The following is a 19,744-nucleotide window of genomic DNA, read 5'->3' as shown; positions in this document are numbered from 1 at the left end:
TAAACTAAAATTGTGTTACCAATTTATTCGTTTTGATGGCATTTTTGAGACTCTTTGTTCAAACATAAAACTTAAATAACAGTAAACCAGATAGCGAAAGTTTTTGAGAATATTGTTAAAGCCTGTCTATGTATTCAAAGCGAAAACAAACTCACACAATCTTTGAAAGTCAGTAATACTATTATTACTATATTATATATTGTTATTCAAATTTATTATAAATAATAAAACCAGTCTGAAACCTTTAATTTTTAAATATTAGTTGAACTGAGGTGACTTTTACTTGATGAAAATCCATTTATCAAAATATATAAGAACTAAAAGTTCAGATTTTCACGAAATTATATATTTTGACATGACAATTGTTTCGACAACACCGTGTCTTTATCAAATGTGATCAAATGTGATAAAGACACGGTGTTGTCGAAATAATTGTCATGTCAAAATATGTAACTTTATGTATTTTAATATATTAGTTAGTTAGTTTGGTTAAAAAATATCTTAAAATTCGCATGAATTCGTTTTTTTTTTACTTTTAATACGCTTTAGACATGTAGACGGGAAAAATGTTTAAAAGATTTAACTGTGTGATTTTTTTTGCAAAAATGCAGTAGAAATGTAGCAATATTGCTCTTTTCAGATATCTTATTTAGTTTTGCAGATATAGATGTTTCAAAACAGTCGATACTTTCGACTAGTTCCGAGTACAAAGTTTGACGTTGTACTTATATTTTTGTAATATTTCGTTTTAGTTTATCAATATTATTAATTGTAACAATAAAATCTAAAAAATAAATTTATGTTTCATAAAACATATGTGTAAAAAACGATTTACTCCTGGTGGCGCATGCAGCAAGCAGGTGCTTACAATATACTGCTGACAATAATGCCTGCACTGTTTTTTGAGAATATAATGTTTTTCGCAATGGTTTTCGTGCACATTACTAGCAGGGTTCTCTACTCAGACGAAAAATAAAAAAAAACAGCGCAGATTATAATACTCTATTTCACATTGTACAAGTTTTTACACATTATTTTACACACAACAAACATCTGTAAATGAAATCATGTTCAACAATTGTTGTTGCGTTATGTCTGTTATCTGTATCAATATAGAATATAACTTTCTCAGTTGCTTTTCAAATATCGTTTTTAGTTCTGATATTTCAATACAGTCCATCAATTTGAGTCCACTAGTTCCGATTCCAAAGAAGTTTAATGATTAGTTTTTTATGACGTTGTACTTGTTTTTCCCTTTAATATATAAATATTAATAATTGTAAAGTAAGTTACTAGTACTTAAACAAATTATTTTTGTACATTTTGCGGTTTATTTGTCTGTATGCGTCTCATTTACTTCTGCCCCGTGCTTCTGGTAAATGTAATTATTTCAGCACTGGTTTTCATGCACATTAATAACAGGGTTCTCTAAACACAAGGGAAATAAAAAAATAATGCGGATTATAATACTGTATTTTACGTTGTACAAGCTTTTATACATTATTTTACACACAACAAACATCTATAAATGAAATTATGCTCAACAATTTGCTACTATTTGTAATCCTATTCAAAGTAATTTTCAATAAATAAGGGTATAATACTATTTTCAGTTAGTTGTGGCGAAATATTCTACAAAAGTAAGGCAGCGTAATAATTTTGCGAAAATCAATTGCCAACAAAAATGCTACAACACATTTCTAAGCACAAATCGTGTGAAATAATTAAGTCGTGGCAATGTGGGGACTTATTAATATCAATTTAATGAAAATAATAATACTTGATGTAAACCGTTCGACAGATTCCAAATATTTGGATAAAATTTTTTTCGCACTTTTCAAATTTCGCATGCAATATTTCACAGATGTGCGTGTTTTTTAGCATATCGTCGATGTAAACGGTGTCCAGATGTAGGCGTCCGACCAATGGAGTCAACAATTCCGTAAAAACAAACAGACTCGGAATTTAAACAACAAACGGTACGTTTCGTTCGACGCCGTTTCCGGATAATGTTCGAAACAAAATCGTCACACTGCCCGCGACAGTAACATTATTTGATGCGTATCAAAATAAATAATTTAGGCGCCAATTCTAGAAACTTAAAATACTCGATAATAATTGTACTGACTTGGTTAATTTCTACATTAAAATCTACACTGTTGCTACATATATACATGAAACGCTAATATACAGGGTGTCGACAATATCAGAATACCCCAACATGCACAGACAGCGGTATATGTACAAAAAATAAATACATCTTCTACTAAGGAACGGTCCAATTCATTTACTGGGGTTAACTAAGGGGAATTTTAAATTTTAAAAACGACTTCCAGTTTAAAATACGATATGTTCGAAATAATACTTTTAGAAGAAGAAAAGAAGAAATAAGCAATAAGAACTCGATCCATTATGAAAGTTACTCCCCATTACATACTTATTTATACATACTTATTTATATATATATGGTGCATCAAAAAAGCATAGTATGTCAATTAATTGATTGGAAGCTCTGAATGTTATAAAAAAAAAATGAAAAAAAAAACATGTAATGGATATTTTTTACATTAAAGCCACTTGACGTTGACCACGTCTTCTGTTACGGTAGTTGTGGCATGCCTTGTTCAAAATTCGATAAAAGAATGATGTTTAACCAGACAAAAACTTGGGAAAATAATACATACATAAAAATGCAAACAGGGTTGAAATACAACAATTCAAAGAAACAAAACTGTGCGGAGAAAAACGAGGCAGTGCGTTTTAATCCTAATGAAGAATTAAATAATACTTGGGCAGATTTGTTAAACAATTTGTTTAGTCCATTAAGTTAACGTAACGTTTTAAAAAATGTGCATCCTGACTGGATAAGTAAAGCTTTAAAGCGGTTATCAACTGTGTAGTCACAGAAATTGGTGGATATTTTCAAAATTTAGCGCACTATTCGTAATCGTTAAATTAGTGTTTATGTATTTGTATTATCTATTAAGTTTTTTCTTGTTATTTTTTTACAGGAATAATATTTCGAATTTTTTTGTCAATTGAAAACATTATCCTTTAATCCTTTTTTGTACAATAATAATATTATTGAAAAACAATATTTTGCAATCAGCGTAAAAGAATCTTCTGAAATAATATACAGGGCTCTCCATTCTATTCATACACTACTTTTTGGCACATCTGTATATAAATAAGTATGTAATATTAAATCTGCGCATTAAACCCTACAACTATTGTATTAATTTTTTTCCTGAAATGTCTAAGAAAAACTGCGGTAAAATTTATAATGGAGCACTAGTTACAAAAATATTTTCTTTTTAAAGAATCAGTAAAAAAAGTTGCGTTTTTAGTTGCTAAATTTGAAAAATAAAATTCTGCACATTTTTTTGGCAATCTTCTATAGGCTGTCTTCCGGGACGCCACTGCACTTCATAATTTTAATTTAAAGAATTCTAAGTGAAACTCTTATCCCAACAAACAACACTACCAAATTTTAACAAAATTGGTCAAGGCATATTTAAGATATTTATTAAAAACTCATTTTTTAAATAAAGTTTGACACATTTGAAAACATTCTTCCGGAATTGCCAGTGACAGTGGAGTGACAAAGTAGCTTAAAGCTCTAAGCAAGTAAATGAATTGCACCAGTGCATAAATAACTACGCAGAGGGTAACGACTATATACACAGAAAACTAAAATTGTACGATAAAAGATCACAAAAAATATATTACCTATGATTCGACTGTTTGTATTTGTAACCGAATAAATACGACAAATCTTCCATGGGAAGCGACCTGTAAAACTCGTTGTTTTTAAATTGCTTGGTGTCGATAAATACGTGTTTCCTGCTGAACCTTAACACCAGAGGTCTCCGGGGTATCTTCGACGTTAAATTCGGAGGCAGAAAAAACAAACTATTATGTTTTGCTTTATTTCTACCGGAACGTTCGGTCGCGAATCCGTCAGTGTCAGAAAAACGTCCTCCAAAAGTTCGACCATAAGGAACTGGTTTTTGCTGTAAAAATACCTCGGGTGGTTTTTGCGGAACATACTCATTTAAAAAATTACCATATTGACTACTGACGTCGCGAGTCTGATGGCTTTGGCTTTCGTGCTGGTTTCCTAAATCCGGAAACCTTACTAAGTTCCCTCTGGGCTCTGGTGTTGATTGTTCGTCGGGAAATCGAACGAAACTAGATCGGGTCACCAATTTGGTGGTATCTAAATTGGGGTGGTACGTTGTAACTTTTGGGGTTGTGGTGGGAACCACGGTTGTCGTTTCCTCCTCCCCTGTTGTGGTTATATCCACGAATGTGGTCGTTTCCTCCGTAGTAACCTCAGTTGAGTTATCGTCCACTGTATCGGTGGTGTATTCCGAATCACCCAAAGTGGTTGCGTCTTGAGTAGTTGTATCGTATTCCAAAGTGGTCGTTTCCGTTGCCTCGTCTTCGTTGACTTTATCGTCCCTCTTATCCAACTTCAGACTAGATGTATCAAAATTATTGAAAGGCTCGCCGAAGATACCGCCACTGGGAGTCACGATAATAGCAATGTCGGCCTCTTCCTGAGGAGATTCGTTGTGGTAATCATCCTCGCTCAGAGGAATGCTAAACTGAATAGGCCCGTCTTTGGGAATATCGATTTCCTCTATTTCAATATCTTCCTCGTAGTCTACGGAACCGAACTTATCGTTAATTTTATTAACCAAAAACTCCAAGTGCCTGTCTTCGTCCAGCTTGATAATTTTTATACACCTGCCCATATTATCCGAGCTGTACCCGTCGGCGCAGGGGGGTAGATTCTCGGGGGAAAACGTAGGAGCTACGAACACGCTTTTGGGGGTGATTTTTTTCTTCGGCAACACGTCCCCTCCTTCCTGTCGGTTTTGGTTCTGATCGTCTACCAACAACCACGCCTGCCAAGAAATCTCCTTCGATCTCTCGTTCAACGGGGTCGACGGGAACGAACAAACTGCACAGACACCGCAAAACAACAGTAAATAGCTCGGCATCGTTGATCTGGTCGCGTCTCGCGTCACTTTAAGTCATTATAAGCACTCCGGATTACTCTTTGATCCTTCTGTGTCGCCGGTGTCGATCTAGTGAGTGCCGTCCGCGAACTAAACATCGGAACATCTGGACCCGCCTTTTTCCGGCGACCGCTATGCGTGATGCGCAGCGTTAATCTGCAAAGAAAAATAAATTATATTAGTAAAACAATCATTTTTTATTGTAACTGGTGTAAGTTTCCATTAAAAATCTGGCAAGGGGCCACAATATTTTGACCTATCGCTCGATTCTCGATTTATCGGGCCTCAGTCCCGGATTGAAATTATTTAAGATGGGTTCGGACTTTGGTCGATATTAAAATGAAAGCTAATCGCACCGAGAGGCCACACATGATTTATTATATTTTCAATTATTTATTTAAAGAAGTCTACCTAACAGACATGAAGCCCAATTAACAGGTAAGCTGTAGTACAAATTATTAAATAGTTACAGAGGCATTGCAAGTAATGATGGTATTGCGAAACCTAACCTAAAGTCTAACCTAACATAAGCATTTAATCTAAATAAAAAAACAACAACAAACAAAAACAACAAATAGGAAAAGACTGAAATTAATAATTATAGTTAATGGGGCAATAACCACCAACAGTGGCGGATAATGATTTTGAGTGGTTCCTGGAGTGTTTTTCAGTGTTTATCGATGTCAGTAAAAATAACATAATTCTTGGCGACTTCAATGTTTCCAACTTTTCAGAAGCAACATGACTTAAATAATATTACAATGTGTGCAACAACATCAATCGTTTGCTGGATCTACCATTTTCAAGCATTCCTTGTTCTGTTGAACGAGACGAGTGTCCTATTGTTACGCTTACACCACTTCACCTCCCCACTATTGATTAGCGTACACATAAGATAGTCTAATGAGTCTACAGACTGAGGCCTGTGTCGTGACTCCATGAAATAATTTAACTTTAAAAAGGCAAGCTTTCCTCTAATGTGTGATAAACTGTTGAGATTGAATATGGATGAGTCCTTGAATTGTTTTTATGATACTCTTAATAACTTATTTAGATCATGAGTTCCACCAAGTTAAAAGACGCCAATGATTCCCGGTCTGTTATACTGGAGATATTATACAAATCTACGAAAAAGAGAAACTTTTTCGTGTTTACAAAAATAAAGGTACCATTTTGTTGCTATCTAGATTTTAAACACTTAAGCCTTAAAATCAAAACTCAAAAAATGAAACCATATAGGGAGTACTTAAGCAATATCGAACTGAAAATACGAGCAGATCCCTAGTATATTAAATCGAAGAGAAATAGCTGCAGAATCTCATGCTTGATGTCTTATGGTGGTGGATGTTTTAGGGTATCTCAAGCCATAGTAGATGTGTTTGGTAGATATTTTTTTTTATCAGCGTACGATCATTTTGTTATTGCTGAGGTTACCAAGATAAACCAACAGCCGGTACTGATGGCATCCCTAGCATTTTTTTAAGGACTGTATCAGTGTCCTCGCTAGTCCACTTACTGACATATTCAATTGCATTACCAAACCGTATACATTTTCAAGTTGTCGAAGAGTGCCAAAGTTTTTCCTGACTTTAAAAAAGATGACGCTAGTGTAATTGAGAATTATCGGCACATACCAAAACTCTTTGTGACTGTATTTATTTTAGTCTATTCTAGTAATATTAGTGTTGAGCAACACGGTTTTGTTTCAAATAAGTCCTGCACAAGCAATCTGCCAACGTTGACTCAATATTTATGTGAATTAATTGATGATTTATGCATACTCTAACCTACACCCGACGTATGAGTTTTATAATATTTAACATCTGTATTTTTCCATATCCAAATCTATAGCTTTTTGAGGCTTCTGTCAGTACCTTATTAACATGAGGAACAAAGGATAATTTCCAGTCAAATTTTACTCCCAAGTCACAAAAAATGTTGATAAAAGAGACTACATTACACTTGGCTGTATTAAGTTGCAAGGTATTATTTAGAGAGCAATAATTATTGATTTGCTCCAAGCTGCGCCGGAGAGTAAGACAATCCTCTGAACACTGGATTAAAAAAAAATTACACAACCAGCAAAAATTATCGCATCGCTTGCAATTTTGTCTTGAAGTGTTGTATTTTCAATCTGGCTTCGGCAATGTCTAACGGTTCTCCCAAGGGCACGTTTTTGTATAAACTTTCTACGTCAAAGCTGGTATCAAGAACATAACCTTGCGTTATTATCTACCAAAAAAAAATGAAGGAGTTTTTCTAACAACTTAATTTGAATAATTTGAGTGGTACATTATCTATAAAAGAGTAATCATAATATTCAGTGACGAAGCATCACTCGCTGTAGAATTAACCGGTATTGAAATGATTTACTTCATATTAGCAGAATCATGTGAGGTGGATACTCTCTCTCCCTCTCTCTCTCTCTCTCTCTCTCTCTCTCTCTCTCTCTCTCTCTCTCTCTCTCTCTCTCTCTCTCTCTCTCTCTCTCTCTCTCTCTCTCTCTCTCTCTCTCTCTCTCTCTCTCTCTCTCTCTCTCTCTCTCTCTCTCTCTCTCTCTCTTGATGATCCCATACATGATAAGAATCTTAGAAAAATCTGTCAAGTCCGGGATGACATTTAGCAGCATACTTACAAGAATAAAGTTGGAAGCATCGACTTTAGAGAAAGATTGTATCTACCAAATACCCTATATGACTTTAACCCTTCAACTTTACCACAAGAAATATCTTTAGAAGAACATGACAAAATATTAGACCGAAGCAAGAAAAGTGTCAAAGAACCAAAGAAATATTTAAAAGGTGGACATTAACTTGGCCTTATTACCAATTTCATGATTGTCACAGAACTGAAGATCAAATTACATATATTTGAGTTATACGGGAGAGTAATATAAGTAATAAAAATTCTATCTAGATTAAGGAAAAGACGCAGAGCAACCTTTTCTAAACTTAAATATAGGATGATCATCTTCAGGGTAAAATTGGTAGAGGAAGAACGGGTAACACTTCCGGTCCGGCATGTTATGTTAATGACTCTAGTTCACAAATTTATTTATTTTTTCAAGAATTCGCTTTGTGCTGTTCAGTTTTATTGCCTTCAGGATATGAGAAGCGGGGCTTGAGCAGAATGGTAGTGTACATCGTCACCATACACATGATTGATAGGACACTAAAATTATAAGAACAACCAGTAAAATCGCTTTTAGTACTTAGCGCCCTTAAAGGTTGTTTCAGCTAACCAACGAGTGCAATCAGACATGAGTGCTATAATCCTACCGTCATCGATTTGTAATTTAGTTAACTAGTAGATATAAGCACACAGGAACTATGATAAATGAATAGTGGGATAATTCTCAGGAGATTCGGTGTCGAATTGAAAAGGCCAAATGTGCCTTCTTGAAGATGGACTTGGTGTACAAGTGCCGTGACCTGACATTAAATACAAAAAGAGTATTCCAAGCTTTTGAATTATGGCTGTAGCGAAGGAATGTTCCCATATTGAGAAGGTCCGGTTTACAGAAAATAGTTTATTTTTACTGTAATTCTCAAACACTGTATTAAAACTTCTGGCAGTTTTGTCAACTGATAAGCACCAAATATTTTTCATTAGTATTCTTTATAGATTTTTCCGCAGAATATTGATCTCTTCTTCCATTAAGTTTCAGAAGAACACAAAGAATTTGGCATGACGCAGTGTCAAGCATTTTTTAGATAGAGTTAAACGAGTCAACTTGGTAAAAACTAGGTAAAAACGGGTAACAACAACAACGTCGTAGGGTGTCACAGGGATTTAATAGGCTTAAGCTTGACAAACCTGACATGTTTATCTAAACCGCAATATCGGTCACTAACATATAGCTTTTAAATAGTATAGTGGCCTTACTACGGTAAACATTTATGCGCTTCAGAGGGCTATAATATTTTCGTACAAATGGAAATGAACTTCCGAGCATGCCTCTACAATTCACCAAGTAACTTTGCGATATATTCTTCTTAAACAGTGATATCCACTCACTTAACACCTTTTTGGCTGAAGATTTAACAGAAGCAGGACAGATTTTTGAAAAAATACTCTCATAGAAATGCTGCGTCCAAACGTATTGACGATCGGTCAAAGGCCATGTTGATTTTTGCTGCGGTTATTGCTGCATGGTCATTGGTTAGTTTTGGTTAGTAGAAGAATACAATCCCAGAAGAATGCTTGAATACCTGAGTCACCTAATTAGTGTGTTCGAGTGTTCGAAGTGTTTTCGGAGCGCGAGCATTGAAGATGCCAAGTGAGATTTTGGCGAAACGTCTGCAGGATTCCAGTCGGATGCAGGATTTGCAGGATTCCAGTCGGAGTTCAACGAGCGAACGGATGATATCCCGGAATATAGTGTCATCACATTTTTCCATCCGTGAATCAATACGGAGAAATTGAAATTCCTCGAACTACATTTAAACGTGACTTATCTCATTGGCGTATTCATTGCAGACCACCCTGTGTGTAGGCATAACATATCCCATGAGAATGGACATTTATATTTATTATTATAAATGTTGGAATTGAACAAAAATTGACAATTTTTTTATTAAAAAGCTAGAAAAATTATTAGCCTCTCAATTAGGCTATTTTTTAATGTTTTCTGACGTCCGTTCATCGTCGCCTAGTTTAGTTTTGATTAGTTCTGTTTTATAAATTTTGTAAATATCAAGTACGTATCTGGACAGGCTGGCAATGTTTCTAAGCGACCGATGAGACTGCACGTCTCGTCTACTGCAACAGCAACGCAAAAGCATTCGTGCGGGTCCCAAATTGAAGCAAATGTTCTCTTAATCGAATGGAATTGCTCTAAATCTTATCTGGCATTTGAAATTAAAAGGCGTAGTATTATAATCGCGTTTCATGGTGGTCTTGTGTAACGCACACGTTTTGACGGCACAAAAAGTAACTCAGAGATATTTATGAACATTCACGTTTTATCTAGAAGAATTATCTAATTCATAAATAAACCCGTTTCAAAAATTGTCTATTTTACAGATGATATTTTCTAAATGGCACTTTGTCTCTGCATTTTGGAAAGGGGTTTAAAATTTTAACGAGGTAAATAAGAAGTAAAAAAAATATCAGAGCCTAAGAATACCACATTTTAATTTAAAAAATATTTTAAAAGAAAATTATAACATTAACTATAAACGCCCTAGTATGTAGTTGATACTATAGAGATTTTTCCAACACTGAAAGAAAACCAATTTTTTTTATTTTATAATTTATTTTGTTTTTTTTTTAATTTTGAAAATTTACAATAATATCCTTCGACACATTTTACTCATGCTTTAATCAATAGCTGTACCACAAATTTCTGATTTTTTAAAAATCGTGTTAACAAGAACACGAGATAAAGAAAAAAATATGTTAATAACGAGGTTGGATAATTAAAAAATTAGGCTAAGAAAATGATAAAGAAAATTTGGCGACGGCGAACAAGAATGAGAAGCTATATTTATTTGCAAGAAGAAATTGTCGCCAAATAATATTTATTTATTAAAAAAAAAATAAAATCAGCTTTTTACGAAATTTAGAAAACTACATCTATTTTTCTGAATGCATAATGTACAGAGTTACTATTTATGATTAGGAAGCGTCTTTCAATGGTGACAAATAAAAATTTTCACAACATCCAAACAATTTTTTAAGTGCTCTTTGCAAGCTATATAAAATAAAATACCCAGCATAAAATTGGCGAATTAGATATAGCAAAGACATTTTGGAAAATATCAAAATATAGTTTAAATGCATATTAAATTATCTATCACTGATATCATAAAGATGAAATATTATTACGTATTCGACTAAGAATTTTCATTGAAGTTGCTTAGCAGCAAATTGTGAAGGCTTTAATAACACTTTGTTTCGGCATTTTTTAAAAACTTTTTGAATGCTAAAAAATTCAATATACCATTATACCAACATATTAAAAAATTAGAAAATAGTTAAAATGATAAAAATAACAACTATTAGTGGTATAGCATGTGGTTGACATCAACAAATACTATTATATTTTTCCTTTGCTGCTTATTAGGAATTGAATTAATGGAAAGCTGGAATTGATAAGATGTTGCTTTAACACGTATTTTTGATAAGAAAAATTGAAAGAAAACCAATTTGCGTATTTTATGGTAAAAATAAATGAAAAATAATGTTTTTTAAAAGTATTTGACTCACACTTTATAATCAATCAGGGTACCATAAACTTATTTTATTTTTATTTCAATATTTGCCTAGTATAATATTGGATTTTTTAAAATTTGTATTAATAAGTATACGAGATAGGAAAGGTCATGTTACCAACGAGATTCGATAATGAATTAAATAATTACTGAATTACGCTAATAAGGAACTCTTAAGCAGAATATTTATTGGCAAAACAATGAACTGATGTTAAAACAATACAAAATACTAATTAAGGAATTTGGAAAACAACCACATTTCTAAGTACTAGCTGCAGAGAGATACTCGCTAGTAAGTAGTAGTTATAACCAACCAGACATTGACTTAAATAATTTTTATCTGCTCTCTGCAGGCTAGACAAATAATGCCTATAACATAAAAAAATAGAAATAAAAGGCACAAAACAATCCTATAGGTTTGATGAACAAGGGTGAATAATGAAACTGAAAAATGAAATGAGAAAAGAAAAATATTTTTCTTATTCAAAATCCTGTAGGCCTTCGTTTTCGATATATATGGTCAAAAATTTGTTTAACCTTGATTTTAATAATTTATAAACCCCTTGAAATTAGACGATTTTTTTCAGAAGATATCGTGTATCACTGGTATTGTGGTAACTTATAGTACCTATGCCACTGTTTAAAAGCAAAAATGTATTCTTTCTTTCTTTCAAGCAATGGGGAACCAAGATAATTGTTCTTGGTCACCATCAAGGACAAAATTACGTTTGAGACCCGATGAGTTGCAAAGAATATATTGGTCAGGCAGGACGAAAAATATCATCTTGAGGCTATGACAAATAATCTCATCACCAGTTGTCGCAGGTAATCATGAAATCGGGCATCAATGAGTAAATTTAAATTCTTGAAAACACCGAAAATCTATAGATATCTCAAACACCCAAACAAGCTTTCGTCATTCGAGACAATGTTTGCTCCCCCTTTAGCTCCGCTCCCCTCAAACAGTACATGAGCGATACAGTTTCAGTCAAGCTCTGAAGAAGCCAACAGGATGATTGAAGAAACGTCAGCAAATTCGTTTCCTCAACAACTGACACAGAAGGAATCTAGAGGATCGTTATGTTAAAGCTCCTTATTCGCGCTTTCTTTATTCCCGTTTTCACTATTAGGTATTTAAAAAAATTCTTCCAAATTGGCAACATACAAATTAATTAGGCAGATCATTTTCCATTAGTTTTGGGGGTGGTACTTTCAAATACGATCAAACATAAATCGGTCAGTAATCCGAAATTAAACGTTGAATCTCATTTATCAGTGTTGGCATCGATACATATTGCGTAAAATAAGAAAGTGGTCTTACATCAACGAGGAGAGCAGCCACGAACGGATACATTAAATTTAATAGCATCGTAGCGCCACTAAAAGCAGTATAAAAGCCTTTGAAAATTACCGTTAGCTCCGTTGCCAATTTCGTTTGCCGACATTTGCACGACTATTGGTTTTCAAACAAAAAACAGGAGATCGATCGGTAAATGAATGTACCACGTGGTTGGGGAAGGTCCTCCCGCATGCACTGCGATTGTCAACATAAAATAATTTATCACCCGCGAAGTGATAAATCTCAATTCGCTGTAAACACGAATACATAATAACATTGCGTTTTTCATTTAACCCATACTTGATCAGTTCGTCATTTTTGTTAATGATCGTTAGCGTCAACAGAATAATAAACAACAGAGCGATAGGACAGTTCATCAGACCGATAAACTCAATGATTAACTCCCATGTACCCGATATACAGTGTCCTCTCAAGGATCCGACTGACTAGAGTAGGTACATCCCATATACCTAAAGGAAATATTCACAGCTGGAATTCGTCTGGGCATTTCACAAAAATACAGGGTGATTCATTCCGTAAATTATATTGATACCGATACAATGTCAATAGTTTCATAGAGCTTGGGAAAAGCGACCACCAGCCACCACTAGTCATGCAGTGGTATTTTTAGAACCAAAAAAATTGTTATTTTGAAAGACAACTTTCAATCAACTAGGATCTTGAAGTTTTAGCTCAGTTAAAACCATTGCTGCACATGAAAAGTTATTTTAGACAACGGAATATACCCAGAAGGAAAATTACCGACCGATAGCTGTGACCAGTAAGCAAATAAACGGGCTGCATTAAATTAGAAAAAGACAGATATTTTAAAGACATTATTGATACAAATAAAGCAAACTCTAAAGAAATGTGGAAAAAGAACGCTACTTATAAATGAAAAAGATATTCTTCCTGATGAGTTGCAAATTGGCCAGCGAACTGTTTCATTTAAACAAGTAATAGCTAATGAATTTGATAAGTATTTTATAGGCAGTGTTAAAAATATTTTTAATGGCATGATATCACTGATAATATACCAACTTATGGAGGAATAGATCAGTTTAATACCATAACTATGCAGGACCTAAACAAAATAAGAGAATTAGAAAATGTGACTGGTGATGAGTGTGGTATCTCAAAGAGTGTATGGATTGATGCCTGTGCAGTTGTTGGAAATCGATTGTTGGAAATTGTGATCACATCCCTTACGAGTGGAATTTTGATGATTTCTCGAGGGCCTTAGAGTTTGGTAAATTTGTGTTGGCTGTATTTTTGGATTTTAAGCGTGCTTTCGCAACAATAAGTGGAACTAAACTGTTAAGAAAATTGTACAAAATGGGTATTAAGGGAACAGCGTATAAATGGCTTTGTTCGTATTTAATAGATAGGGTACAAAAAATGAAATATAAAAATTGCATATCTAATTGCAAAACTCTAGAATATGGTGTTCCTCAGGGGACGGTTTTGGGACCATTGTTGTTTCTTATGTATGTAAAAAAGAAGTTTGTTTTTTTAATAATTTGTAAAAATTTACTTATGTTTACCATCATTACATCGATTTTAATACACTGATTCGCTTTGAAATTTTAAATAATTTTAGTCGAAGTTTTTCTAATTTCCACTTTTTCCCAGTGTGCAACTGGTTAAAATAAATTCTTAATTATTTAATTCCTCTGCCTTCGGACCAAAACCAAGCCAGAACGTTGTTAGTTTTCGTTTCCCTAAACGGATTGCAATGTAAGATAACGAGCCTATCTTCTCACAAATACTTGAAAACTCGCACGAGTGTCTTCTCATTCGCCTCTAATCTATAGCGTCAATATTTACGTTAAATTGGACACGAGGGTCAAAATAAACAAATGGACTGTTGAAGTTGAAGTCGGTCGAAGTGAAGTACGGTGCGCATTAGCCATAGATTAAAATTAAAAGAAAACAAAACGAATGTATTAATATGGGCTTCGGAAGTTTTTTAAAGCACATTCCTTTTTTTTTACACTACTAACTAGGCTCTTTGTGGTCCCAGTTATTACAAACATCATTTATCAGAAGCTTTTCCTTCTTATTTTGCTGGAGAAAATTCTGGAGAAATGGGATACTGCTATTGGTTCCTACATCAAAGATTAGTTTTTTAAGTCAGTGCAATCAATGTTATGAAAACAAAGTAATTTATTATTAATTTTTTTTTATTATAATTTAATATATATACATACAAAATATACATCATTACAAAATTTGAATACAAAGGTTGCATGCATATAACTTACTTTCCGTTATGCAAGGGTCAACAATCCATTTCTCTCACTGCGAGCAACTTTGATAATTTGATTAAATCGGAGAATAAAACTGACTCTGTGCGGCAAACATTAACTTAAGTTTATATGTTTATTTGTTGCTAACTGAAATCTCACAATTTTTTGGATAATAAACATTTTTTGAAAATGCCAATTCCATTATAATAATTATTATTTTTTTCTAAATGTTTATCATCATACTTAGATCTACGCTCAATAAACTTGCTAACAATGAAGAATTTGCTTCACTTAAACTATACAATACATTTGGACATTGTTATATACTCGTTTAAAATTTTGATACTACAAAGATGTTCTGTCGCATCTTGTGGGCTGGTTTCTAATTGAATATCAATAATTAAGGGCCGATTTTTGGGTCCTTCTTAAAGAGAAAAATTCATATGAACATATGTCCTAGACGTCTTAACTTTGAGATACGGGGTGGCAAAGTTTTAAAAAATAATTTTTTTCAATTAATTATTAATATTAATATTAAGAGGCGTTATTTAATATATATTTAATTTAAACAGTTTGGCGGATATAATGGTACGCCACCGATTTATCTTAAAATAAAAATTATTCCTACAATCTTCAATCATTTCGATGTACGATGTACGGTTTTCGCTTAAAAAAATAAAAAGGTCTTCTTTGCATTGTCATAACAATATCATTAATATGAAAGGCATGCAGCGAATTATTATCATTATTTCTAACTTAAGTAATGGTCTGTCTGTTTTATTAAAATACGTACGTAAACTTAAATAAATAAAAAACAGATTTTTTTTTAAGGAGAGTAATAGCAGTAAATAAAAACTAGATATTCTGTTTTAGATGTTTTTAACACCGTGGCAACTTAATTAAGCACTGATTTCGTTATAAAAGTAATGACTTTTTCATTCATTTATGAGCAGATTTTCACTTAAAAATAAAAACTAATTTCTCTAAATAAAAATCAGTGGAGTACCATCAATGTCTGCCAAAATATACAGATAAAATTGTGTATGCCCAAAACACAATTTTTTAAAAAAATGAAGTACCCTATGTCTTGATACATAATACATATATGCCACATTTCATTCAACCATCTAAAGTGGTATTACAGATATTAAACAAAGTATATTTTATTTTAGAAAAATTTACCACACTGTATCTCAAAAGTTGAGACGTTTAGGACCTGTTCATATGAAGTTTTATTTTTAGAATGGACCCAAAAATCGCCCCTTTATTATATAACAATTTTTATAACAAAATTTTTTTTAGAGATTTTGACTAAAAAATTTTGTATATTTCAATTCCGCGTCAAGTAAAATACTGTCTTAACAAAAATGGTATAATGCCAAGCACTGTGAGAAAAAAGAACGAATAGTATATTATTTTTTATGTTTTATATTTTCCAGAATTAGAAAAAACAAACTAAAAGTAAAATGACAGCAATAAATAATAATTCTACTACCTTTAATTCGAGTATGTTCCCACTAATTCCTATCCTATTTTTAATTCTTTTATACTTATAATTCCCTACGAAACTCTGCACGTAACTTCTTAGAATTAGTCGGGAATTCCTTTGTAATTAGTTGGAATTCCAATATAATTCCTTCATAGTGTACGGTGTGTCTCGAAGTATATCATCTTGGCCCTTTCCCCAAAACAGCAATTGCAACTTTCATAAGTCGGGAGATATCACACAGTTGAAGAAGATTCTTACGAACGTAATACTAATTTTTCCGTAATGCCTCTTCCAAATTACTAGTGATTAGTTGGAGAACGAAATGTGACAAATGTTATGGTTGTTTAATAAGTAGGATATTCATTAAAAAAAAAGAAAGATCGAAAACCTGAATTATTGAATGAAAGAAAAAAAGTAGTGATTTTCAGTCTCACTATCTGGACAATAGTGAACGAGATATGATATTTCCTTTATCAAAATTAGCTTGTTCCTACCAGTGCATAATCTAAAAGCGAAGCGAAAGAGTACCCGATATAATTATTAACAGAAATAGGGTTATTTGTAAAATGTGATTTTAATTCTCCAAAACAGACAAAAAAACAAGTTATAAATGAACCGTCCAGATTGCGCACTTGGAGATTTAATTACCTCCAGAAAATTAAAATATATAGATGCGAAAACAAAAGTATAACTAATGCAGATGATATTTGGTTCAATATACACATACCTACTCTGTTACGTCTCTTCCATATCATTGTATAATTAACCCAATAGAACATTTACGGCACCAAGTAAAATCAAAAGTCAGAGCAGAAAATGTTAGTCCTACTTTATGTCTGAATTTAATTAAAAATGTTTGAGCTGGACAAATGCAATTTAGCACATTTTAAAAATTGATGAATCATACATTCCCGTACAAAATGACATAGAGTCCAATGTAATTAATCCCAATGAGATTGAAACATAATTAGATTTTCAATTAAAACCTAGTTAAATAATGATATATTTATAAACACACCATACATTATAATTGGGTTGACTCTGTTAATTAAGAGGTTAGAACTAACCAAAAATAACTTTGTTTATAAATCCAGTGTCAGCCTGTTGTACATATATTTCCAAACACAATTTCGTAGAACAAAGTACTTACTGATCTTATTTAATGCCTAGAACTTTGTACCCGTCGTCCGAAAGAATTAAGCAAGTAACTTCCAAGAACAACACCAACCTTACAATACGACAATCTCGAATCAACAAAAACACTCCCGACGTACGTTAGCAAAAACTCAATGTCTGGTACGTACGGAACTGGCAGACGTCGTACTACTACTACTACTGCTACCGCATTATTGCCGCTGCTTCCTAAACAAATAACAATTGATGTCGAAGCGGGACCAACACGTACGGAACGAGAAATCAACTCCGGGTCGGAGCACCAAGCCGATGAATGAAAGAAACCGGTGCCCTTTTCGTTATTTTCCATAAAGAAATGCCTAGCGGCAGTTGAAAATTGGTGTTTTGCGGTTATCTAAACAGTTCGTACAGCCTTGTTTTTGTTTGTCTTCTACATATCATCCTGTTATGAAAAATGACACCCTGCCACGTAAACATATGAAGTGTGGGGACGCAAACAGAATGTGGAGATATGAGGATTTCATCCATACGCAAAAGTTATACGGAATTAAATAAATTAATAATTGATTATTGTTAATAAGGAATTATAGTGGAATAGTATATTATGCAACAAGTGCGGTAAACGGAATTTGACACTCGAGTTTATTTCACACGAGCGGAGAGCAGCAGAGCGAGTTTTTAATAAAGGGGTGAGTTAAAAAGTTTTTCTACTCCCATCTGTAAAATACCTAATTACCCACCGATCTAGCGTGCGCGAAGCGGCACTTTACTACGTCAGTTTCGTTTACCATGAATCCGAGCTACTTCGGAGATTTCCGGGATTTTACCGCATGCATTTGGGAGCAATCGGATGTTTTCGGCGATATGTCCCACGCTTTGATTTTTGACGTTTGTCAATTCTGACGGTCATGTCAGCGAATGTATTGGTGTTGTTTTGCGAAAATGTACCCAAAAACTAACGGTCGTAGAAAAAGTATAGTATGCAACACATTCGGTAATAGTATATTATGCAACAAGTGCGGTAAACGGCATTTGACCCATGAGTTTTTAATCAAAAAAAATTTCCGAACGTGTTGCATAGTATACTTTGCAACTACGCCCTTTAGTTTTTGGGTACATTTTCGTAAATCAACACGAATACATTCACTGACATGACCGTCAGAATTGAGAAACTTCAAAATTCAAACCGTGGGAAATATCTCACAATCCTTGTGGTAAAATCCCGGAAATGTCCGAAGTGACTCGGATTCGTGGGAAACGAAATTGACGTAGTAAAGCGACAATTCCTGCGCGCTGGAATGGTGTGTAAATTGGTATTTTACAGACCGGAGAAAAAAAAATCGGTAGCAAATAAAGTCAAGTTTTCGCCAATAAATGTAGGATCCATCAGGGCACTAAAAACTGTTCATTCCATCACAGAATTCTTCCAGCGATAAGATGTCTAAGTATCCTCTAAAACGATGAAGGACACCTAAAACTAAGGCTTTAAAATAATACAAGGTACAAGGTTAAGATGGGTTACAGACATATTGATTGGTCAGAACTTTAGCAACAACTACATCAAGATAGTAAACATTAAATATACAAAAGACGAACAAACAAGCACATTCAAGGTGTGTTCAAAAAGTGGGATGACTTTATATATATATATATATATATATATATATATATATATATATATATATATATATATATATATATATATATATATATATATATATATATATATATATATATATATATATATATATATATATATACATATATATATATATATATATATATATATATATATATATATATATATATATATATATATATATATATATATATATATATTTGTTATTTTGCCACACATGTCCCTAACATAGGCTCACAGTTTTAGGCAGTCGGCAAGTTTACTTTTTTTGGGCGACAGAAGCGTTAGACGTGATTTGTGTACTCGGCGATATTCTGTTGTCAAAAAAAAAACAGAACAAAGAATTTGAAGTGCTGCAAAACACTTGAAATGTTGACACCAAAAATGTTTATAAGTAGTACAAGCTGTTCCAAGATGCGTAGAAGACGTGAAACAAATGATGTTGAAAAATCGTCGAATCACTATGGCAGAAGACGTCGGCATCTTTATTGGCTCGTCTATGCAATTGTTTCCATTGTTTTGGACATGAAACGTGTAGCAGCATAATTTGTTCTGGAATTGCTGAACAAAAGGACCTTCGAAGGAACATCGCTCAAGAGCTGTTAAACGACGTCAATGATAATGCTCAATGATCAAAAGGATCATAACTGGT

General features: G+C 33.3%; 1 protein-coding gene across 3 annotated transcripts in view; it reads right to left on the bottom strand.

Moving 5' to 3' along the window:
- Window positions 1-1,012: 1,012 nt before the first annotated feature.
- Window positions 1,013-19,744, bottom strand: part of LOC132699404 (uncharacterized) — a 94,925-nt gene continuing 76,193 nt past the window's right edge. For 2 of the 3 annotated variants that reach the window (XM_060666081.1, XM_060666078.1), the window contains one exon: window positions 1,013-5,183. In XM_060666081.1, the coding sequence (XP_060522064.1) occupies window positions 3,726-5,009 (1,284 nt within the window). In that variant the 5' untranslated portion in view covers window positions 5,010-5,183 and the 3' untranslated portion in view covers window positions 1,013-3,725. Of the gene's footprint in view, window positions 5,184-17,469; window positions 17,627-19,744 lie in introns of those variants that run through there. The other variant, XM_060666080.1, reaches the window with a different exon arrangement.

This window comes from Cylas formicarius, unplaced genomic scaffold (genome assembly GCF_029955315.1).
Source record: "Cylas formicarius isolate icCylForm1 unplaced genomic scaffold, icCylForm1.1 PGA_scaffold_3__17_contigs__length_32017465, whole genome shotgun sequence".
Lineage (NCBI taxonomy): Eukaryota > Metazoa > Arthropoda > Insecta > Coleoptera > Brentidae > Cylas > Cylas formicarius.
This window is presented reverse-complemented; position numbering and strand designations above follow the sequence as displayed.